Below are 25,543 nucleotides of genomic sequence, written 5' to 3'. Positions count from 1 at the left end.
AAAGAGGGAAGGGAATAAGAGTGAAAGGGAAAATACTGAAAACTGGGGGAAATGACCAAAGATGATAGGAAAGGAAAGATGACGGAAATGGGAGAGCCAAAAGGAAAGATGATAGCCTACTAAGGAGAAAGATGAAGGAGGAGGGAAAGCAAGAGGAAAGATGATAGGTACGAGAGGCGAAAAAGAGGAAGAGGAAGAGGAAAACTTATACGGTAAAAGAGAGGTGACGAAAGACAGAGTTCATGAAGAAAGATTATCGGTAGGTGAAAGGTGGATGAGACTTAGAGAAAATACTAAACCCAACGGAGTGACTTGAAGAATGAAAGATCTAGACAAGAGGAAAGATGGCAGGTATGACTGAGATGAAGGATGACGGGTTGGAGAGACGTGACACCAAGAAAAAATGACAAAAATGATGAGAAGGATAAATGGAGGAAGAGAAGGGATACGTAAAATGCGAGAATGTAAGAGAGAGAGAGAGAGAGAGAAGGCCAAGCAGGAGTTACAGAATATTATGATGGCCAGAACAAGGCAAAACTTATCTCTTGTGAAGAAAGCTCAAGAAAGAAGTCAAAAGCAGATCCGTTCATTTCGGGATGCCAACACGCAACTGATATCAAAGAAAATGAGGTTATAGACAGTTAGAATGACACACTGAGAAGAACAGGTCCCCAGTTGGCCTACTGGGTAGTTAAAGACAGCACTGGTTCATTCTTGCATCAGAGAATGAAAGAAACGGGGCGAGAGTGTGTAAGTAGACGGGTGCTGCATTCTCTCATAAACGGGGGCTAGGGATTCCAACAGAGCATTCGGAATATCAGTGTCCACAGTAGTGGGAACGGTGATGAGGTATGAGGGGGTGTCAGGTGTAGAGGTGTAAGGGGTGAGGGATGGGTGGGGTGTCAGGCAGAGGGGGAAGGGACAAAACTACCAACACAGCAATCCTCACCTGGCAAGCACACCCACACAGGGAGTAATTATTGACCACACACACACACACACACACACACACACACACACACAGTGCTCGCTGGTGCAGTGGTAACGTTCTCGCTTGCCATCTGGTAGACGGGAGTTCGCGCCTCGCTCAGGTTGCGAAAAGTTTCACTGACGAAGTGGGTGGTTACTGTCCCCCTTGAGCAAGGGGACGGGTGTGTGGGTGTGTGAAGGTCACAGCCTTGCCCTTAGATCGGACTATATGAGCTTTCAGCTCCCTTCCGGCAGGGTAAAAGCTGACGATCACGACCATCAAGTGATCCTGACCGACCCGGTGAATTACACACACACACACACACACACACACACACACACACACACACACACACATCAAGCACGCCTACACACGCAATGCAAGTGTAAACATATATTCATAGGCACTTCACTGTATACGCCCTTAGTTCACCCCATTTCTCTTACACCCCATGCATACATTCTCTCTCTCTCTCTCTCTCTCTCTCTCTCTCTCTCTCTCTCTCACCAGGCTTCCACTTCTACACATCACCACCTTCCAGAAATATTTACATCCATCCAACATCAACCAACATCCATTCCAACGTGTACCCACATACATATTTACACACACACACACACACACACACACACACACACACACACACACACACACACACACACACACACGAGCCGTATCCTTCCATCACACAGCACATTTTGTATATAAACACACTAAAATTTGTTTCACTATACAAACGGGTGTGTATCGATATAAATCCGTGCAAACGCTGTAAACATATTCGATGCCCACACACACACACACACATACACATACGAATTCGAACACATACATACAGCTACGGATACATATACACATGAACAGAGATAACTACGTGCAAAACACACACACACACACACACACACACACACACACACACACACACACACACACACACACACACACACACACACACTGACGTTATGATGAGCAAACACATATATTGGCAAGCATCAATCACACTGTCTCTGAACGTCGCCAAGTAATCAGACATGAGTGCTTGTTGCCACACACACACACACACACACACACACACACACACACACACACACACACACACACACAGATGGTAATGTGTGTGTGTGTTGTTAAGAAGGACTACATGGAGACGCGCTGTGTTTCTCTTGTCCAACACGACACTCACTTCAGGTAAGGGTACCCAGCGGACCCACACCTGATCTTTACCTGGCGACTCTATCAAAGTCTATATAACCCAGCGGCCTCCTATGCTCTATTCCTGATCCCTCTATTCACATACCGGTAAGTTATGCTTCGGTGAGATTTTTATTTTCTTTTTACTGGCATAATGTTAAATTCGAATTATTTAAAGAGTTGTATAATAAATACGCCTTTTTAAAATTATCATTTGTACTTCAAGACGTTTTTATTCAGCTTAGGGGACCTTTTTAGCTGAAGAAATGATAAACCTGGGCAATTTTTAGCCTCTTCAGTGGGATGGTGTTTTATTTTAGTTTATTTTCCCTTCCTTCAGAATGATTTAGCTTCCAACACTGAAGGAATAACTGAAGGCTGAAATTAACCTTTACTTTAAGAAGTTTCTACGCTGAATCAAACCCCTGAAAGTAGCATATGAAAAGAACGTCACTGTACTGAAAGGATACATTTGTGCATCTCTTATATCCTTCTTACAATAACGTCTCTTTTATATTATTTCTTGTCATCAGTAGACGATTTTGTCCAGCGCGGGAAAGAATTTATGAACTTGAGGGTTTGGTACAAGCTTCATTTAAATCGTTTACCACCACGACGCTCTCCAAACCTGAACATGTTCGTGTGGAGGTAACATAATTATAAAATGTGTGATAATAGTGCACTGTTTTGATTAGATTTTAGTCATTTTCTGTATCGCTCTTGCCATCAGCTCACGATTTTTCTCTCTCTCTTTCTCTCTCAGTTTTATTCAGGCAGGTACAGCCTCTCCGAATTAGAGGGGTTACAGGTAGGCTTCATTAACCTTTCACTGCCAGAGGGTTTTATTCATGCCAAAAACAATGGTAAAAAAAAAAATCTAGAGAAGACATTAGTAACGAATGTAGATTAAAATCCCACATTAAGGGTCTCTACATTTCCCCTTTCCCCCCCTCTTCCCCATCTCCCCTCCTTCCCCAGTGACTCTAAACTTCCTTCCCTCCTGCCTCCCCAGCCCCCCTTTCCTCGTCCCATTACCTCTTCTCTGTTTCCTCTCACCCCTTCGTCTTCTTTTCACCCCTTCCTCCTCTTCTCACCCCTTCCCCTTCCCTCTCACCCCTTCCCCTTCCCTCTCATCCATTCCTCTTTCCTCTCACCCCTTCCTCTTTTCTCTCACCCCCTTCCTTTTTCCTCTCATCTCTTTTATTTTCCTCTCACCCCTTCCTCTTTTCTCTCACCCCTTCCTCTTCCTCTCCCTTCCATTTTCCTCTCACCCCTTCCTCTTCCTCTCCCTTCCATTTTCCTCTCACCCCTTCCTCTTCTCACCTCTTCCTGTTTCCTCTCACCCCTTCCTCTTTCCTCTCACCCCTTCCTCTTTCCTATCAAACTCTCCTCTTTCTTCTCATTCCTTCCTCTTCTTCTGTTCTCCTCCCTAAAATTCTGTCTCCCACCTTCCTCTGTTTCCTCCCCCTCCCTCAAATTCTCCCCCCCCCCCCGTCCACCAAACATCTCAAAGAATTCGCATCCAATGACTGGATTATGTCGGGCTGCAGCTTCACTTTAACCCCCCCCTCTCTCTCACACACACACACACACACACACACACACACACACACACACACACACACACACACACACACACACACACCGCAAATTCAACGTCGAAGGGGGAAACTCTCCTAAACTACCCTAACTTAAAACACAAACGTCCCTCCCTCTCCCCCACGTCTGTCTGGCCAGGTATGCGATGTCTTGAAGGTGTAATTTACCTCTTAACTTCTTTACTGATATTCCTCTTCCTCTTCCTCTTGCTTAATGAGAAGATTCTGAGAAGTTTGGGTAGTCTTGGAGCGGCACAAGGAAGAGAGGAAGACTGGAGAGGAAGATTTGAATATATATTTTTTTTTTTAGGGGAAGGGAAGCTAGAACTTTTGAGAGAGAGAGAGAGAGAGAGAGAGAGAGAGAGAGAGAGAGAATATTGATGATGATGATAATAATAATAATAATAATAATAATAATAATAAATAATAATAATAATAATAATAATAATAATAATAAAATAATAATAATAATAATAATAAAATAATAATAATAACAAAGATGATAATAATAATAATAATAATAATAATAATAATAACTAATAATAATAATAATAATAAAATAATAATAATAATAAAAATAAGCACCTATTAATTGGGCAAGTTTTAAGCAGAGAGCACAACCTGGAAATTGCCTCTCGATACACTACGACTTAATATTAGCCTAAATAATGCCCGGGACTCTGAGATGCAACAGATGAAGTGGGATGGCATCAATTCACACCGCTATGCTAGGGAAATTATAGAGTGATTTGGCAATATGGTGAAGATGTTTGCAATAATGACGATGACTGAACGAGGAAAGCAGTGTGTAGAGAAGAGGAAAGCAGTGTGGGCGTATGAGGAAGTGTGGGTGTGTGAGGGAGGAAGGAATGAGAGTGTGTATTCGTAGGAGGAGAAGGCAGTGTGGGTGTGGGGAAGGGGAAGGCAGTGTTGGTGTGTGGAGGAGAAGTGGAAGGCAGTGCGGGTGTGTGGAAGAGAAGTGGAAGGCAGTGTGGACGTATGGAGAAGAAGGGGAAGGCAGTACGGGCGTGTGAAGGTGGTATGGAAATGTGTCTATGTGGAGGAGAAGGCAGTGTGAGTGTGTGGAGGAAGGGATGGATGTCTTTGTGGGGAGGGGAGGGAAGGTGAAGGAAAAGTGGGTGTGGATGTGAAGGTAAAGGAAGGAGGGATGTGGATGTGGGTGTCGGTGCGGGTGTGACGATGAAGGAAGGGTGGGTGTGGGAGTGAAGGTGAAGCACGGGTTGGTGTGGGAGTGAAGGTGAGGGAAAGGTGGGTGTGGGTGTGAAGGAGGTGTGGGTGTAGGTGTGGGGGTGTGGGTGTGGAAGGCAGTGTCCCTCTCCCTTTAAAAAGTGACGCGGCCTGCCCTGCCTCCTGGTCACGGCTATACACAAAGGGATTATTTCACTCTATGACAATTTCACACACACACACACACACACACACACACACACACACACACACACACACACACACACACCGGAACATATATGGTACAAATTTTAATACAACAGAAGTAAAAAAAAAAAGTTCACCCACACGCCTACATAAAAGAGAGAGAGAGAGAGAGAGAGAGAGAGAGAGAGAGAGAGAGAGAGAGAGAGAGAGAGAGAGAGAGAGAGAGAGGCCTTGGCAAAGTTGCAGAATGTTAATGAATGCACAAACCTCCAGGTCTAGGTGGAAAATTTGCAACAAGCAGTCCCCTAAATACTCCCAAACGGACACGAATATACGCAGTGTTAATCAAAACCAACATAATAAAATGACCAAATAAACTCAAAACATACACATTAAAGATTTGCATACGTTTAGACAGAAAGCTGAATTACAAAGACAGCAAGAAAATGAGAATAAATTGTGTAATGAACGAAGGACTGTCTGTAACTTTGAAACGGGTCAGAACAACGAACAATAAGGCTAAAATATGAACCACTATTCCAAAGGCCTTCACGTCCCACACCAGTTGTACAAAAGATCTAAGTTTGGGAGATTTTGCGACGCTTCTTTCCTAAGCGCGTGACTCCTAAATACCGTGTTGTATAGTATTGTTGTGTGTGTGTGTGTAAAAATGATCTGGCAAAAGGTGCTACGAACTCTGTCAACAACAATACGAATCCATGACGTCACGATTTGTTTACATCGGAAAAGGGAGCGCCGCCTTTACCCGTTTTTTATTCTTTCTTTTTAAGGAATATATGAAATTTGAGTATTCCAAAAAACATAAAAATCACCATTCACTTGAGTTCAGGAAGGAATTTTTAAAAACGGGATTTGAAACGGTTTGTAAAAATGAAATAAAAAATGGGGTATGCAAATATATTTCTTGACTGCATTTCTGACCAAACTGTTTTATTTTAAATGTTTAGGATGATCCGCAGCTTAATGGATGATACACTGGGACAGATTAATACCTTTATGATAAATGTTCTTGTAAAATAAATTGGTGGACGGAGGGAATGTAGAGAAGTAGGGAGAGGAGAGAAGAGAAAGGAAAAGATAGAAGGAAGGAAGGAGAGCTAAAGAAGAAAAATGAAGTGATGGAAGGAGAATGGGTAGAGGGAGGAAATGAGAAAGGATGGAATGAGAAAGGTGGATGGAAGGAGGAAGTAGGAATGGGGATAAAAGGAAATGGAGGGAATGAAGGAGAAAAGCTAGGGAGAAGAAAGATGGAAGGAATGAAGGACAAAAAAAGGAGAGAAGAAAGTAGGAGGGGAGGAAGAAGAAAGGATGGAAAGATGGAGGGAAGGGTGTAAAAATTAAGGAGAGAAAATATGAAGGAGAGGATGAAAAAGGGACGAGTGGAGGTAACGCAGAGAAGTATGGAAGGGAGAGAAGACGAGGGAACGTAGAGAGGCAGGGAAGTGGAAGAAGAGGGGGCGAAGAGTAATAATAAACGAAGAGATGAGCAGGGAACGTAGAGAAGTAGGGAACAGAGAAAATATAATTGGAATGCATAAACATAAAACCAGCTTTAATTTGCACAACATAATGGCGTTGTTATAAATGCAAGGTTATCAATATTGAGCCAGTGATCACGATTTTAAATGAAGTTATAAGGAAAACGTTGATGTGTCTGTATGTTCCTTTTTGTGCAGCGAATATTCCTGAATCTGAGGAAGCCTGGTGGTCTAGTGATTCAGCGCTCGAGTCAAAGGTGCCGTGTGAGCAGAGATATGAAGCCACAGTACGAGACGAGTGGATTTTCTGTATTATATGAAGTGCTGGTAACGGCGTGTGTCGGCCTCCAACCATTAAATTTTTCGTACTACTCTAGCCTAGCCCCGGTCTCCTACGCTCCGAGGAATATAATATGGTACTAGCTGTTGTTTAAATTCATGCGTAAGGCAAGAATGATAGAATTTGTACTGATAAGAGATCTTGCTGTATTTCCTCCACCTCACCTCACCACACCCTCACCCACACCCACACCCTCTATCTCCTCCAACCCACCTCACCACACCCACACCCTCTATTTCCTCCAGCCGATCCCACCACACCCACACCCACAACCTCTGCCTCCTCGAACCCATCTCACCACACCCACACTCAAACCTGCCCTCATCCACACCCACACCTGCACACACCCACACCCACACCCGCCCGCATCCACACCCACACCCACACCCCAACCACGCTTAGTATTCCGCACGATTCACAGTCCCATCACCTAAAACTTGAGTGCACCACTACATCAAGCTTTCCCTATTCCCAGACAGCACAGCCAACCTAAGTTTTTTCGAAGCAACATTTCAATCGCGTGCCAACCAACCAATTTCTCCTCAACCAACAAACCCAGTGTATCTCGTGCCTCGCTAAATGACGGAAGGTGGAGCGAAGAAAATGACGAAGACGACCAAAAATGTGTGTGTGTGTGTGTGTGTGTGTGTGAGAGAGAGAGAGAGAGAGAGAGAGAGAGAGAGAGAGAGAGAGAGTATAAAGAGGACAACTTTGAATGAACGGTGTGGAGAACGACCCTTCAAAGGAACGAGGGTCGAGTTGCTGCTTGAGGCTTGTTAGATGGTAAGGTGGAGGGTGAAAGAAGTTGGGGGACGGTGGAGAGGTAAGAAAGACAAAAGGAGAGAGAAAGAAAGGAAGTAAAAGGAGGACGTAAGAGGAGTCAAGAAATAGACGAAGGATGATAAAGACATGAGAAGGATGGGAGTGAGAGAGAGGCAATGATGAGCAAAGAGAAGGAAGGAGAGATAAGAAAGAACTGGAGAAAGAAGGTGAAAGAGGAGGATGGTGGAAAGACGAGTGAGCAAGATAAGGGGGAGAGACACAAGTGAGACAGAAGAGGTCAGAGAGAGAGAGAGAGAGAGAGATGATATAAATAAATAATCAGTATGAGGGTGAGAGAGAGAGAAAGGCCCCAGGGAACTGTTCTCACGTGGCGTATTATATCTTTCTAAAACCACCTGCGCTGAGCTGAGGACGCACAGGTAAATATTTCAGTGGATATTTAAGGAGCTACGTAAATATTCCCTTTAACTTACCTGATATAAAAAACCGTAAACATTTTTCTAATAGGCAGGGAAATATTTTGGTGGTACATAAAGACAGAAAAAAAATATATTCTTCCCTTTTACATGCTTACAACTTCAATTGGTATTTAAGAGGGAAGGTAAATATCCCTCTCTCTTCATGTTAGGTAAATAAAGAGGAAAGTTAATAGTGCTTCTGATGTATTTTCCTTTTAAAGTCTGGTTAGGTATAAGAACATAAGTATGATTATTTCCTCTCTTACAATAATGCAAATAGAAAAACGTATATATTTTCTAGTTTCACTGAGATTTCATCTGGTATTTACTAGATCTCTCTCTCTCTCTCTCTCTCTCTCTCTCTCTCTCTCTCAAATAACCGGGTGATAAATCATCAGACTGAAGGGATTATTATCAACATAGTATTCCTCACTACTATACAAGACGATATAGAGCTGTAACAAAGTAAATCGCTATGGAAGAGGCGTTAGGATTGAGGTCCCTTGCAGTATCTCGAGTTGCACAGAGAACTCTAGGGTTGCACTGTGCCGCGTTTCACTTCCACGGGCAGGACACAGGTTCGTATTCTCGATAAGGAAGCTCCCTAACACCTCTTCCTGACCGATTTATTTTGGGTTATGGCTGGTTAACATCGCTTTGTACGTTATTTCTGAAGAGTGAAGATCATAGCAAAGAGTAACGTGCAAAATAAATCGCTTAGAAAAAGGTGTTTGGGAACATCCTTAACCGAAAACTCCCTAACACCTCTTCCTTACCGATTTATTTTTGGGATTTGACTAGTTAATATCGCTCTGTACGTTATTTATGCAGAGTATGGTGATGTCAAAATAATTATGTAACAGAAGACAAAGTGTAATAAGCAAAATAAATCGCTTAGGAACAGGTGTTAGGGAAACGGAAAAAGTTACACAAATATATATCATCCCTTCTGGTCCTCAAAGTCTCTCTTAAGCTGAATAAAATTGTCTGGAAATAGCTAGAAAATCGAAAATAAATCGCTGGATGGAAGAGGTTAAGCTCCTGAATCCCAAAGACGATATTTTAGCTCATTCTTGCTCTCTCTGGACGATTTTTTTCAGCTTGGGGGGATTTTTTTGGAGATGGAGGGGTTAGATGTGGTTTACTTTTTTTTGTTGTTGTTACGAATGGTTCTTAATTGAAAAAAAAAAGTCAGGGGGTACGAAGAAGATACAATAATAATAATAATAATAATAATAATAATAATAATAACAATAATAATAACTACTACTACTACTACTACCACCACCACTACTACCGGTACTACTACTACTATTACTACTACTAAAATAATAATAATAATAATAATAATAATAATAATAATAATAACAGGTCATCAGGCTGAAGGGCTGGTGTGTTACGTGAGGTGCGTGACCATCGCCTTGGGTGCGTGTTAGGTCGTGGGTTTCCAGATTTCGTAACACTCCTTCTCTAGCGATTTTTTCTGGACATCAACCTTATATTTCTTTCTTTCTTCCCTTATTAGATTCCGTAACACTTCTTGTCTAGCGATTTTCTACTTATTTCTACTTATTTATTAGATTTCGTAACACTTCCTCTCTAGCGATTTTTTCTGGACATTAACCATTTTCTATTATTTATTTATTTATTTATTTCGTAATACTTCTTCTTCAGCGATTTTATCTGGGTATTAACTATTTTTATTTATTACTGATTAGATTTCGTAACACTTTTTCTTTAGCGATTTTTTCTATACCCTATAACTTCTGGTATTTTATTGAAGCAAATAATGGATTAAAACGATATATATAACATACAGAGGAAAGTTAAATTGTAAATATGGGAAATAAATCGCTCAGAAATAGATGCTGAGATACCTCTAACGTCACACACACACACACACACACACACACACACACACACACACACACACACCACTCTCTCTCTCTCTCACACACACACACACACACACACACACACACACACACACACACACACACACACACACACACACACGCGTTAAATCAAAATGTTCAAAAGACAAAACCAATCTCCATACCAACCTCACCACCAAAACGAAACGAAACATAACAATACGACGAAAATGCCATCACGAAAAGTCTACATCTCGGCGTACGAAAGCACTAACCCTTCCACGAGCGACAGACGAAAAAGGGAGAATTTTGAGGCAGGAGATGAATATCGAGAATGCGGCAAGGTAAGCTGGAAAATGGAAGAGTGTGAGTACGTTTAACTTGGCTCAGATCTCCAGCCCTTTTCAGCTTGTTTAGGAGTCAGGTGTAGTTAAGCTGAAAGGCAGATTTGACTGATAACCAAGGAGACTCGTTCCTACCTCACAGACACTTGGGTATGCGTTCTCATTTAAGTAAGCTCCCTAACACCTCTTCCTTGGCGCTTTATTTTTGGATACGGCTGGTTTTTAATATCGATTTGTATGGTACTTATGCAGAGTATGGTGGTAATGAAATGATTTACGTAACAGATGAGGGTAGTGAGGAGTAGTAAGCAAAATAAATCGCTTAGGAAGAAGTGTTAGGGAGCCTGAAGAGAATACGGGACTCGGTATTAAAGTTGTTGAACGTGGCCCAAGTCTCAAGTAAAATGAATAAAAACAATGAATGTCCAGAAAACATCGCTAGAGAGGAAGTGTTACAAAATCTAATAAATTAATAAAGATAAAACGGTTAATATCCAGTAAAAATCGCAAGAGAAGAAGTGTTACGGGAGGGGAAGGCGATGGTGTTTGTGACTAACCTTGCCAGAGTCGCTTGCGGTGGTGGCCATTGAGCATCATCTTGTGTGTGAGGTCAGGGTATCCGCCAGGGTAGGGTCGGTGCGCGGGGAAGTAGTGGTGGGCCAGCTTGTGCAGGTAAGGGTTCGGGGGCTTCCTTCCGTAGTGGCCGCGTCGTAGTGATGGTAGGAACCCGCTGCTGCTGCTCTGTACCCACCACATCCTGATCCTGACTCCTTACTTCCTGATTCCTTACTTCCTACTCACACTCTCCTCTAGTTCCGTTGCCTCCCCACTTACACTCTCCCCTCACTCCACTCTCCAACACGCGCCGCTCTAGATCATCCCCTGGTGACTTTTGATTATATAAACTTATCAACTCTTTACAAACAGGCTCTCCACAAATGGGCAGAATTTCAATTCCTCCGACCTCTTCGCTCCCAGAACCGAAACAGACCTGGATTTGTCGACAGTTGTTTACATGTCGCAGTCTGGAGGATTTGGGGGGGAGGGTGTTTTCTTTGATAGTTACGCTTTACAAATACACCTCCAGGCGAAAGAATATCAATAAAAATTTCCTGTTACCGGAACCAAGTAAGTGGCACTAGGTAAGACAACTGAGAAGGCGAATGGTGCAGGTGTGAGCAGGTGAAAGATATTGCTTGAGGCCACCTGTGCAGTGCCGGTGCAAGGCGAGAGAGCAAGAGTGTGCGAGAGAGAAGAGAGCGATGATACCCACGTCCTCCTCAAGCCAATGCGACGGCGACACTGCTGGAGTCTGGCACCCACCACCACCTCTCTCACTGCCAGCCTCTCTCCCCGGCATCACAGGCCCGGCGCGGCACTACACACAGCTCCTCGTACACTCGCCGCTCTGATAAATGCATGATCAGGTCAGTAGGATGAATGATCTATGGAGGAGCACATGAATGGAGTTTGATACCACTTTTTAGCTTAACAGTCAACGGATTACTCTGGTAGGTCATGTGACGACCATCTACAGTGAATATACCGGTACCTTCAAAAGACTGTGATGTACTACAAGGCCAGGATTCCATGGGCTTGAATGGCAAATGAGTGTCTGGCTCATTTCAGTTGATAATTCTCCCTCTGTAGTGCTTTCTCTCTCTCTCCTTACTTTGTGGGCCCTTCCTGACCTATCATTGAGAAAAAGAGGTCAAGATATTAAAGATAACAATGATTACCAAAACCACGGACAGCAGTGTAGCGCATGAATAAGAAACTGGTTGGTGTTCGGCGGTAACTTCCTCCGGTCCGGCCAATAGCGTCCCTAACACACAATCCGTGGCAACTTACTCTCATAAAAACCCGAAAACGTGCATATTCCGAACAGCGAAAATAAGTTGTCAGTGGTGGGTGTTGTGTTGGGAACGAAAGACAGTCAGTTTACTTGATTTTGGTCTCTTCACTCCGATGGCTTTTTTTAAATCTTTTTTTTTTTTTTTCTGTTCTGATTCTTGAGATTAGGAGAGAATTTTCGAACTCTAAGTGGTAGCCCCTTTATCTGCTTAGCTGAAAAACGCCGAACACAGCCACCTCTTACCAGTAAAAATACATCTTGCAAGCGAACTGGTTAACTCCTTCAGTCGGATGACGTAGGCTACTTAGGAGAGCCCAAAAGTAGTGAAGGGGTTGATGGAACCTGTCTCTAACCTCTCTAGTTCGATTTCCGTTTAATAGGCTGAATAATGACACCTGGTGAGAGAGAGAGAGAGAGAGAACCGCGCGTCAACGGTGGTGGTTGTGTTGTCCTGGCTGCACAGCGCCGGGCGGTAACTAGGGAAATAACACTACGGGTACTGTGTGATTGGCTAGTCGCTATTTTCCTCGTAATTGCGAATCCATCAATCATGGCTTTGCACATTACTATTTTATTTCCACTTTATGCTTTACCTTGATATTACTTTATATTTTTTAGTTATTCTTTACTTAGCAATTTAGGCTTTACTTCGCACTTCATGGCTTACATCTCACTTTACGCTATACCTCGCACTGTGTACTTTATATTGCACTTTACGCCTTACTTTGCACTCTAGGCTTTATATAGCACATTTTGCTTTACTTTGCATTTTATTCTTTATTTTGAACTATACTTTACCGTGCACTTTATGATTTACAATGCATTTCGGCTTTACTCTTCTGTCATCATCATCACCATCATCATCATCATCATCATCATCCCAGCTCCGACTCCCTTCTAAAACAATGGGGTGAGAGAAGATCCAGAAACCGAGCAATCATCATCATCATCATCATCATCGTCATCATCATCAATCATCATCATCATGATCCCAACTCTTAATCTCTTCCAGAATGATGGGGTGAGACAAGATCCACAAAAAAGAAAGAGTAACCATAAAACTACGAGAATCACCAACAGTATATACACAAAAACAGGCCACGCAATCAATCACGCATCACTCAAGCCTGGATTAAGAGGCTTAGAATGATCCGTAATGGGTATATGGATCACGTCACATGGCATGCTGTTAGATGGATCAAAATATCGTGCTCTACCTTTATATTTGGATATTATTTTATCTTTATCGCTGGAATCTTTTCTATCTTTATCACTAAATCATCATCGATGTAGCAGCCGTACGCTCCGCTCTGGCCGAAGCGTTGGAGGTTCAAGTCCACCCAAAGGTCACTGGTATCAGGAAGGGCATCCGGTCATAAAGTGCTACACGCTCCAAACCTAAGTCCTCTACCCAGGGGCAACGCCTTAGCCCTTATGTAAAAAAGGGGACACGACGTAAAACTCATAAAAAATAAAAATGGATCCTATTTCACCTCAAGTCTTTAGATGGAAATTAGGACAGCGATCATGAGGAATAAAGATGACAGTGGGAGTAGAGTTTTAGCCTTAATTTAACTCCTACAGTCTTGTGAATTTTTTTGTATAATTTCTTGCTATATATAACCCAATTCCCGTATCTCATACATACATATATATATATATATATATATATATATATATATATATATATATATATATATATATATATATATATATATATATATATATCCCATCTCATCAGCCGTTTGAGTGTCCACTGCAGGACCGGCCTTTCCCAAACGAAGTGGGGACGATATAGCCAATGTATCTCTAACAAGTGGCTTAGGCTGTCTAGTAAAGATTGTATGTAGAGTGAGAAGTGCTTGTAAGTGTAATTGTAGTGTTGGAGTGGCTTTGGATGTGTGTGTAGTATGTGAACCATGTGTAATCAGCCTGCGCAAGCCGACTGGGTGCAAGCATACGCAAGCATACTTTACATAATGCAACACTGGCTCAACCACAGCACCCCTTGTGTCCGCCAATGCAGTATCTGGCCAGAAGAACGCTCCCAAAGTTTATTACCCTGGCGGGGCGCGAACCCTCGTTCTTCAATGTATGAAAACGCACACTTTACCACTGTACCACGGATATACAGTATATATATATATATATATATATATATATATATATATATATATATATATATATATACATACATATATATATATATATATATATATATATATATATATATATATATATATATATATATATATATATATATATATACTTATTTTCCAACAAGAGGGGTTTGATAATAGACTTCATTAACCCCTTCACTAACAGACTTCTTTCCAATGTTAAATAAAATCGTCTGATGATGGTCTGATTAAAATGAGAGCACGCGTCACTGGACTGAAGGGTTTAACAGAACACCTGGAAAATCCCCCCCCCCTCTCTCTCTCTCTCTCTCCGCCAAACCCTTTCGCGCCGTGAACACTTAAGACTGCGACATTTAAAATAATTTGCATCTCAATCTCTCTCTCTCACGACGCAATACCCACCTCAACGACAGTCTTGGGAGTGAGGAAGAAGGGGTGACTGAGTGACGAGATGGAGATGAGAGAGAGAGAGAGAGAGAGAGAGAGAGAGAGAGAGAGAGAGAGAGAGAGAAATAAGGAAAAGAAGGAAAGCAAAGAGGGAGAAAGAAAAAAGAGAGTAAAGAGGAATAAAAACGAAAAGAAAGGATAAAGACAGCAAAAAGGGAAATAAAGAGAGATAAGAGAGAAAAATAAAGTGAGAGAAAATAAAGTGAGCCTAATAAGCGCCATGAATGAGTAATAAAGGATGTGATTTAGGTAAGAGAAAGAAAAGGATTAAGAGCATATGATTAAGGAGGAGGAGGAGGAGGAGGAGGAGAAGGAGGAGGAAATAATAATGAAGAATGAGTACTTGAGGAGGAGAAAGGACTTAAGATGGGGTTTTAAAGGGGCAAAGTATGGAGAGAGAGAGAGAGAGAGAGAGAGCAATGAGAATGCAGGTATACAGGGGTGGTGGGAAAAGCAGGGGGGGGGGAGGTAAGAAGCAGGAGGAGAGTTAAGAAAGTTAAGGTGGGGAAAACCTGATAAGGGTATATAGCAGGAGAGAGAGAGAGAGAGAGAGAGAGAGAGAGAGAGAGAGAGAGAGAGAGAGAGAGAGAGGATACTTGCGGTCACATATTCCAAGCCCATCATATAAAGGGGAGATTAAAGGGACTTAGCTTAATGCCTATCGACAGCACGAGGATCATTAAGCCAGACAATCAACTTTCTGCTAAGCCCAACTCTTCCCCAAGAACAATCGAAGTTACATCCAAGTCCCTAATTTTACTGCAGGGTCCATCAGCGAGCGCAAAAAAGTCTACGGTCTTAGCTTGCCACGTTTTACTACCTTTTTTTTTCCATAATGAGACAGAATTATTACGCTTCTGAGTCATTACCATCATTATCTTCATCGTCATCATCATCATCATTATTATCACCATCATCACACTATTTCAACTAAATAATGGGATGGGTAGGCTGAAAACAAGAATATCTGATTCACTGTGTGCCTTCATGGCTTAAAACAGAGCAGAGGAAAAATTAAAAATAAATTAATACGGAATACAAATAATCTTCAAAGACGACCCTAATATTCTTAAGGAAAACCACCAAAACATTTGATCATTTTATCTTTCCAGGAATTTTTGAGTTATACGAGAAAAAAAAAATATTATATAACATTATCGCCCTACATTTCCCGGTAAGAGGGTATGGGGCATTAGAGGATAACATCGAGGGAAATGAACTCAAAAAGTGAGGAAAGGGGAGAATGTGGAGAGGAGAGGAGAGGAGAAGAGAGGCGAGGAGGGGAGAGGAGAGGAGAGAAGAGGGGAGGAGGTAAGTGGATAGGAAAGGAGAGGAGAGGAGAGAAATGAAAGAATACGAAAACCGACGTGATAAGGAGTGAAATGGACAAAAGAAGCGAGGAAAAACAGACGCGAGGAAAGACAAAAAAAAAAAAAAGGAGAAATAAGGAGAGGGAGAGGAATGAAAGACGAGAAGATAATACGAAAAAAAGGGGGAAAGAAAGGGGTAGGGGAAAAAAGCGAGGAAAGGGGGAGAGGAGAAAATAGAAGAGGGGAGGAGAAGGGAGGAAAAGAGAGAGACGAAGCAAAGAAAGAGGATGAGATGCGACAAGAGACGAGACTGAAATAACGATGAGAGGGAAGAGGGGTGAAGATGGAAGAAGAAGAAGAAGAGGAGGAGGAGAGATGAAGGAGGAGACGGAGGAAGAGGAGGAGGAGGAGGAGGAGGAAAGTTGTATATATGGAGAAGGAGAGAAGACTGGAATGGTGGGGAGAGCATCGATAACAAAAGAAGAAGGACAAAGAACAGGAGGAAACAATGATGACAGAAAGACGACGACGACGACGAGGAAGAGGAAGAGGAGGGGGAGGAGGAGGAGGGGGAGGAGGAGGAGGAGGAGGAGAGGTGGTAGATGTGGGAGCGAGAGAGGAGTCGTAAAGTGCCCCAAAGCCGTGGAGGAAAAGATGGAGGAATGGAGAGAAACGGTCATGATGGGAGGAGGAGAGACGAGAGAGGCAGAGAGAAAATATGAGACAGAAGGAGATATACGTTGGGAGTGAACAAAGAGAGAGAGAGAGAGAGAGAGAGAGAGAGAGAGAGAGAGAGAGAGAGAGAGAATGTGTTTCTGAGCGGGCCCACACACGGAACATATTTGCCATTGCAGAGAGTAGGGTCTTCAATACATCAACTTTTATCCCTAACCCCTCTCAGCGCTGACAGTGGCAATGTTGCAGGCTCTCCATCACCACAAGAGACGGAATATTGCACAAGAAGAAGCCTGGGAATAAGATAGGGATATAACACTGAGATAAAAATGAATGGAGGGCAGAGAAAGATAGCCGCATCTTCCTCTTGTTATCGCCTTTTTTTTTTTTTTTTTTTTTTTAGGTCATGATGGGCTATTTTTGTTCCGTGTGCAATATAACAAAATTGATAATGCTTCTATGGGATTCTGTTTGGTCGCTCGGCATCTAGAGGTCAAGGGAAATCTGCTTAGTTTTTATATCTCATTCACGTACACACACTCACGAAAGTTCACTTCATCTCATGCACGTACACTCAAGCACACACGTTCACCTTCTCTCATGCACGTACACTTAAGCACAAAAATTCGCCTACTATTCCACTGCGTCTGCTTCACACTTATGTCTGTCACTTCCTTTTCTGACGCACCATATGAAATAAAACTTTATATACGGGCAGAAAAATATATACCGGGCCTATCTCAGCTTAAGAATATTAGCCTCAAGTGGAAAATGAGAAGTACATGAGTTGATATACCGCAACCTCTGTTCCGCTCTATACCTACTCGGTAATATATTTCTTTAACGTCCAGTATGAAAAATTCCTTTTTTGTGTGACGCGAGCTATATTATAATGAGTCAAAAAACAGGCGAAAACTATTTTTAGTTCTTGTATCGATGAGGAGGAAATATAATGTACATAAATAGACAGACATAGGGAGAGAGAGAGAGAGAGAGAGAGAGAGAGAGAGAGAGAGAGAGAGAGAGAGACAGAGACAGAGAGAATGTATGCTTCCATAAGTTGCATGACAAATGGGATGGACTAAAGGCGTATACCGTACATTGGAGTGCCTATGAATATATGTTTATACTTGCATGGCCTGTGTACAAGAGCTTGGCTGGTGTGTGTGTGTGTGTGTGTGTGTGTGTGTGTGTGTGTTTGTGTGCCACTTGAGAGATAGTGTGTTGGTGGTTGTGTCTCATCCCCCCTGCCTGAAACCCCACACACCCACCCCTACTCCCTACCCTACCCTACCCCCTTCCCCTGCACCCACCCCTACCCCTCACACCTCTATACTGACACGCATATTTGATACACCCCTCTTTCATCTCCTCTACACTGGGCACTGAGCTTCTGAAGTGTCTGTTTGAATCCCTTTCCCCAATAACACACGAACGCAGCACCCGTCTACCTACACACTCTCACCCCTTTTCTCTAGGCATCTCGAAGTGAAAGGGTATGATTCTGACTTCCAATTTCTTCATATTTCTGCAGAAGAGACAAGTTTTGCATTCTCGCGACTCCCATATTATTCTACAACTCCCTTCTTTTACCTGTCCTCCTCTCTCTCACTCTCTCACATTCATTCTCGCTTTTTACTGATCTCTCTTTTTCTCCCCTCCATTTATCCCCTTCTTCACCTCTTTCTAGCCTATCACCTTTCATCTCACTCTTGCCTGTCATCCTTCATCTTGCCTAGGTCTTTCTTCCATTCGCTCCCTTGTGTCTCTTCTTTAAGTCTCTCCTTCAGCTCTCACCTACCGACCATCTTTCCTCATGAGTTCTGTCTTTTATTATCTCTTCTATCTATAATTTTCCTCTTGCTTTTCCTCTTTCTCGCCTCTTCTGCACCTATTACGTTTCCTCTTGGTCTTCCTCCTCCCTCATCTTTCATCTACGTGTCATCTTTCCCTTCGGATCTCCCATTATCGCCAACTCTCCCTTATCTTTCTTCCTTCCCCCACTTTCCCCCATTTAAATACATCCTTTTCACTTTTATTTCCTTTCGTTTTCCCCCATTTCCCTTTCGCCTCCCTTTTCCTCCCCTCCCCCTCCTCCCCCCCACTCCCCCAACCCCCCCTCTGTCAGCAGCGGCCTCATTCCTGGTTAATTGATATATGAGAGTCGCGTCGCACAGCCAAACTAAAACTGTGACCCAGGAAGAGAGAGAGAGAGAGAGAGAGAGAGAGAGAGAGAGAGAGAGAGAGAGAGAGAGAGAGAGAGAGAGAGAGAGAGAGAGAGAGAGAATAAAGGGCATGGATGGGGACAAAAAAAGAGGAAAGTTAACAAAATGACCGTGAAATTAAGCGAAGTTAAATATATATGGAAAATCTGGTAAGAATATTTAGCAGAGAGAGAGAGAGAGAGAGACTCCTTAACTTCGGCACCAATTAATGATCGGAGACGCGCCATTCTCTCCTCGCTCCCAGGTCACTTACACCAATTAAAGATTCACCTCTCTCTCTCTCTCTCTCTCTCTCTCTCTCTCTCTATCTATATATCTATATGACACGTTATTACTTTCGTTAGTACAGTAATATATTTCTCATTCATTCACATCCCTTGTTGCCACTGCACATATTTAAAATGCTTGTATATCTATCTATCTATCTATCTACCACCGTATGTATGTATGTATGTATGTATCTATCCATCTATCTATCTATCCATGCGACTAGGTGAAATTGGAGTGCCTAGTTGAATGCTCGCCACTCCAGCTTCAATCTCACGGCACGAGATCTGCATAACACATGTCACCTGCCATTGCTATATTTTGCCACGCGACCAAGAGTGTTATGCTATATTTTGCAAGTTAATTAGTAAGTTCCTAAGTTCACAAGTCAGGAGGTTAGTTTTCTCTCTGTCTCTGTCTGTCTATCTCCCTCACACACACACACACACACACACACACACACACACACACACACACAAGCAGGCTCTCAACAAGGCCACACATTCTCAGTCCAGTCCACCTTTTTCCGAGTTAAAATGGAATCCAGGACTTTACTGTTATTTGCAGGCGACTCGCATGGCCTGTGAATTAACATGGGTGGACTGGTGGACCGGGGAGGGGTACTGGGAGCGAGGTACTGGGGGAGGGGTACCGGGAGGGAGGTACTGAGGGAGGGAGAGAAAAGGATTTACGATCGGGAGAGGTCGGGTGCGAGGGAGGGAGAGGGATGGTGCTGAGTGGTTGATATGAAGAAGTATGGGGTCGGGGAGTGAAAGGAGAGGTGTGGAAATGGGGAAAAGGGTGAGGAAGGGGATGGGGAGTGAAAGGAGGGATGTGAATTGGGGAGAGGGGTGAGGAAGGAGAATTTAAAGTGTGGGATATAGGGATGGATGTGGGGAAGAGTCAAAAATAAAATTAATGATGAAGGAATTTTTCGATATCTCTCACGTAAACGAGAATACATGCAGACTATGGACAGGGAGATGAAACATTACTTTGTCTACTTTCTCCAGCGTGATATGTACTGGTGTTGGTGTCACTCTGGCCGCCATTCCAGCAGTAGTGGTGTTGTAAGAGCTACTGTCTGGACCCCCACCTCTCTCACGCTGATATACGAGGGTGATTTGGCGGCGAGCTTTGTTCCTCTCCACCGCTGGATCTGTGTTCTGGCCTTGCTCCCTCTCTCCTCCCACCTTTCTCTCCCTCCTGTTCCTCCCACACCCACTGTTTCACTATTTTAACTCCCCATCCTGCTCCCTGGTTCCCCCCACCCACCTCTCCCTTCCTACCCACTCACTGTCTCTCTCCCCTTACCTTCCTTGAACTCACTATTATCTTTCCACTTCTCCCTTCTCCTCGTCCATTACATTCCCTGGTTCACTCTGACTATTATCCCCTCCACCCATACTTACTCTCCCTCCTTGCTCACTCTATACTAACTGACTTCCTCTCCACCTCCCTTCTTCCCTCTCCACCCCATCCTTATTCCCTTTCTCCTCCTCTCTCCTCTTATATTTACCCATTCGTTCCATGCTGCTCATTTCACTTCTGCCACCCTGACCTTGCATTCCTCACCTCTCTGCCTTTCCTTCACCCTTCCCTTCCTCCTCCCTCATCTCCCACACACAATGCTTCATTCTTCCCTGGTGGTTCGATGTTCTAGCTCCCCACCCCTGCTCTCCATCACTCTCACTCTCTCTCCCTCCCTCTCTCTCTCTCTCTCTCTCTCTCTCTCTCCGCTGCTGTGTATTTCAGTTTCCATCCCTGCCCCTCACAGCTCTCCCACCAGTTTCCCCTTCTCCTCACAGCTCACTGCCTTTGTTTTCGTACACTCTCTGCACTCACTGTTGTCCTCTTCCCTCCCCTCTCTCTCCCCCTCACACACACACACACACACACACACACACACACACACACACACACACACATTCTCTCTCTCTCTCTCTCTCTCTCTCTCTCCCCGTCCGTCTTTCCACTGATTCTCCTTGCCTCTCCCTCCTTCACCCCATCTTCTCTTTCCCATCCCGTCGCCCTCTCCTTCCCACCTTCACCCTCTTTTCCCACCAGACCCAGCTGCTCCCTCTTGGCACCCTCTGTACCACTGCTGACTTTCTCCACCCACACAATCGCTCACCTGTACAACTCACTTCACCCACTTACCTACAACTCTATTAAACTTTATTACACAACTTACACTCTAACTCCACCTTTTTCTTAACCTGCTATAACTCAGCTCAACTATTCACCCCAGCCCAGCCAACACACACACACACACACACACACACACACACACACACACACACACACACACACACATGCTTAACATACACCCCCTAAAACTACATACCACTCTCAGCCATGTCGCATTTCCTCTCTTCACCACCCTTTGGTCTCCCCAGATGCCATCCCTTTACCCTGGAGCCCTCACTTCCTTCCCCTTCTCCTTTTCTCATTCCACTTCTCTTTTCTTCCCCCTCCTCTCTTCCTTCTCCCAATTTTCTCCCCTCAATTCTTTTCCTGATTCTCTCCCCTTTCCCTCATCCTGTCCTTTCATGAATACCTCTCTCTTTTCGTGGACTTTTTTCCTAACGTTCTCTTACTTGTCGTCTCTCATGTCTTAATTCCCATCTTCTTTTCCTCCACATTTGTCCCTCACTCCATCATTTCTTCCCCTCTACATTCGTCACCTCATTCTGTTTTTCCTTCCTCTTCCCATTTTGTAATCCATTTATTCTTTCCATTTCTTCTCATCCCCAATCCCTCTTCTTCTCTTCCATCTTCATTTCCTTCTTGCCTTTTCCTGCAGCTACATATTTCGTTCTCCTCTACTTTATTTACTTCTTCTTTAGTTTCTCTCCCATTTTCCTATTCCGTCTACTTTCATCTTTGCTCTCTTCAGTCCCTTTTCTTTTTCGTCTTCTTCTTCCTCCTCCTCCTCCTCCTCCTCCTCCCACCTACTTCGTTTCTTATTTACTTTCTTCGTTGCCTCCATAACTTCTCTGACTTTTCCCATCCTCCTTCCACTTCTTCTTCCTCTCTACTTCCTCCCGTCTTCCTTCCTCCATCCACTTTTTCTTCCTTTCTACTTCCTCACGTCTTCCTATATCTTTCCAATTTTTTCCCCTCTCTACTTCCTCAGGTCTTCCTTCCTCCTTCCACTTGTTCTTCCTTTCTACTTCCTCAGGTCTTCCTTCCTCCTTCCACTTTTTCTTCCTCTCTACTTCCTCACGTCTTCCTTCCTCCTTCCCTTCCCTCCTCTCCCAGGGTGAAGGGAGTGCCAAGAGGGTCAACCAAATTATACAAGTTTGCTCGTTACTCAGTTTGTGAAGGGTCGACCCCGCCCCTCACACCCGCCCCTCTCGCCCCGCCCCGCCCCTCACACCCCGCCCCGCCCCTCACACTTCACCCCTCACCCCCCCCGCCCCTCAAACCCCGCCCCTCACACTTCACCCCTTAAACTCCATCCCCATACCCCACCTCACACACACCACTCCTCTCATCCTATCCTCACACCCCATTATCACACCTCTCTTCCTTCATCTCCACACCCCATCCCACCCCATCTTCACCCCACATCCACACCTTCCCTCCACCCCACAACCCTCGTCTCTCTGGACTGCTTCCAATTTTTCCGGTCGATTTTTTCCCCATCTCTCGAAGCGTGAATGCGGCTGGGGTAAACCGTCCAGGGAAGGATGGATGGCAAGGCTCATGAATATAGAAATCCACTAGGGGACGGCTGGTTATGACGCGGGGGGGGGAGGGGGAGAGGACAGAGAGGGGGGGAGCAGAAAGGGGGAGGGAGAAGCATAATTGTGGGCTTATGATTGTGGTGATTAATCTGAGTATGATATGATTAACTATGATTAGATTTAGAACATTCATCACTGACTTTTTTTTCCTTTTTGTTGTGGTTTACTCTTTTTATTTTTTTAATGCAAAGAAAAAAGAACCAAAGGCCAGAACCCCGCAAAATTGTTACCTATAATTTACCTTGTTCTGTTTATATTATGGAAGACTTTTTGAGTTAGAAGAGTTAGATATATATATTTCATTAACCCCTTCAAAACAAGACGCCATTTGAAGTTGTAAAGAAAATTGTCCTGCGGTAGTAAGAAAAAGCTAAGATTGATGTCATCGTACTGAAAGGGTGGTGTGTGTGTGTGTGTGTGTGTGTGTGTGTGTGTGTGTGTGTGTGTGCAAGGAAAATGGAAGGATGAAACAGATTAAACGAACGACTGCTGGAACTGTCTATTCCAGTGAAAAATAAGGAAGTCAGCCAATATCAGAGACGATTTAGAAGGAAATATCTATGCACCGCGCTGGCAGACGGCGGGGTGGAGGTGTCGGAGGTGGCGGGGGGTGGGGTGGCGGGCAGTGATGGGATAGGGAAGCAAAGTTTACAGTTTGTGGTTAGAAGATGAACTGAGATTGTGGTGGTCTGTTTTTGTTATTATTATTATTATTATTATTAGTGGTAGCAGTAGTAGTAGTTGCAATAGTAGTAGTAGTAATAGTGGCAGCAGTAGTAGTAGTATACACACACACACACACACACACACACACACACACACACACACACACACACACACACACACACACATGCTATATTTCACAAAGTCTGTCCTAAGGTAATTAACATCACCTGGAGACAACATGAACAAAGAAAAGAAAATCGTACTGAGAGATTTATTGATTTGTTGTTAATCGCTTCACTGTGGAATGTCTCGCCAAAGCTTAATAAAATCGTCTGGCCAAAGCTTAACCAAATCGTCTCGCCAAAGCTTAATAAAATCGTCTGGCCAAAGCTTAACCAAATCGTCTCGCCAAAGCTTAATAAAATCGTCTGGCCAAAAAGCTTAATAAAATCGTCTGGCCAAAGCTTAATAAAATCGTCTCGCCAAAGCTTAATCAAATCGTCTGGCAGGTGAGACTAAATAAGACTTAACGCGTCCTCTGATGAAAAACTTAATGAAGAGCGTTTTTCATGGAGACTGATTCTTGTTGACCCTTTTACGGTGGGGACAATTCTAGCACTATATTCCAGGCGATAGTATACAGCTGGGAGTGAGCCACAGGAGGCTGAGGGTGTTAGTATTGTCCCCATTAACCCCTTCACGATCAGGACAACTCTAGCATTCAATTCTACCCATTCCAAGACGACTCTAGCTGAGAGTGAGATTAAGGAGCCCGAGATTACTACTGTCATCATTAATCATCTCGTACTTGAATCAGGTAAGGCAATCAAGTTCAGGTAAGGAGAGACGAGGTTATGCAGGTAAGATGGAGTACTAGGAGAGAGCTGAGTGTTTGTTGGTGGATCAGGAGCAGTTCGTATATCATGGAGGTGAGAGATGAGGGACACCTGGGCAGCGTCGGACCTGGCTGGCGAACGTGGAAAGTCATCTGGTTCATTCGTCACTGGTTTTAATAACGCCTCATGTTGTGCTGGGCTGCTGTGACGGCGTGAGTGATGGGACCCGCCTGGCACTCGAGGTGATGACGATACAGGGAGATGTGGCATTACTGAGAACGCATGTAATTCTTTCGTAACTTTATCGATTTACGTGGAATGCTGGGTGAGAGAGAGAGAGAGAGAGAGACCCAGCATCTCCACTTTTCTCAATGGATCACCTACATATCCATTTAACTTCTCTGGTTCCATCTCTTGTTGAAAAAATGTATGGCATGAAAAGGATACGATGTCAGGAAGGGGAAATGATAAACAGGACCCCATCTACTCAAATATGGCTCACTGATACGCCGTCTGAATACGTTTTACTGACAAACGAAAATTCACTATGGATTGGTGCATGACTTGCCATTAACGTATGATATTTATTGATCATCTCAGTACTGCTGTTGAATGATGAGATGATGGTTGTCTGGCCTATTTTTGATAATTTTCCTATTTTTTTACCACAGAATGCAAGTGGGAAAGAAAGTAATGATGATGATGATGATGATGATTAACCCCACTGTGGACGAAGGACTAGTGTTTGGTCAGCAGACGAAAGTGTTGCTCATTTACACTATTTTGTCTCTGATCATATGCCCTGTTATGAAAGGGAGACCAGTTTGAGAGTTCCATCCACCACTGACCAGATTATACTCTCGCCATTTTCAGACCAGTACATATGAAACTGTGAGGATCTTCCTAAACTTATATTT

The 25,543-nt window shown here is 43.6% G+C and overlaps 1 protein-coding gene across 1 annotated transcript in view; it reads right to left on the bottom strand.

Moving 5' to 3' along the window:
• Adar (Adenosine deaminase acting on RNA) overlaps positions 1–11,267 on the bottom strand; it is a 439,541-nt gene extending 428,274 nt beyond the window's left edge. The window contains exon 1 of the mRNA XM_080285009.1: positions 11,010–11,267. Coding sequence (XP_080141135.1) covers positions 11,010–11,208 — 199 coding nt within the window. The 5' untranslated portion in view covers positions 11,209–11,267. The remainder of the gene's footprint in view (positions 1–11,009) is intronic.
• Between the last annotated feature and the right edge of the window lie 14,276 nt (positions 11,268–25,543).

Source organism: Coenobita brevimanus, chromosome 103 (assembly GCF_032717465.1).
Source record: "Coenobita brevimanus isolate Jiangsu-jjx chromosome 103, ASM3271746v2, whole genome shotgun sequence".
Taxonomy (NCBI): Eukaryota; Metazoa; Arthropoda; class Malacostraca; order Decapoda; family Coenobitidae; genus Coenobita; species Coenobita brevimanus.
Note: the sequence above shows the minus strand (reverse complement) of the source record. Positions and strands in the feature narration are given on the sequence as shown.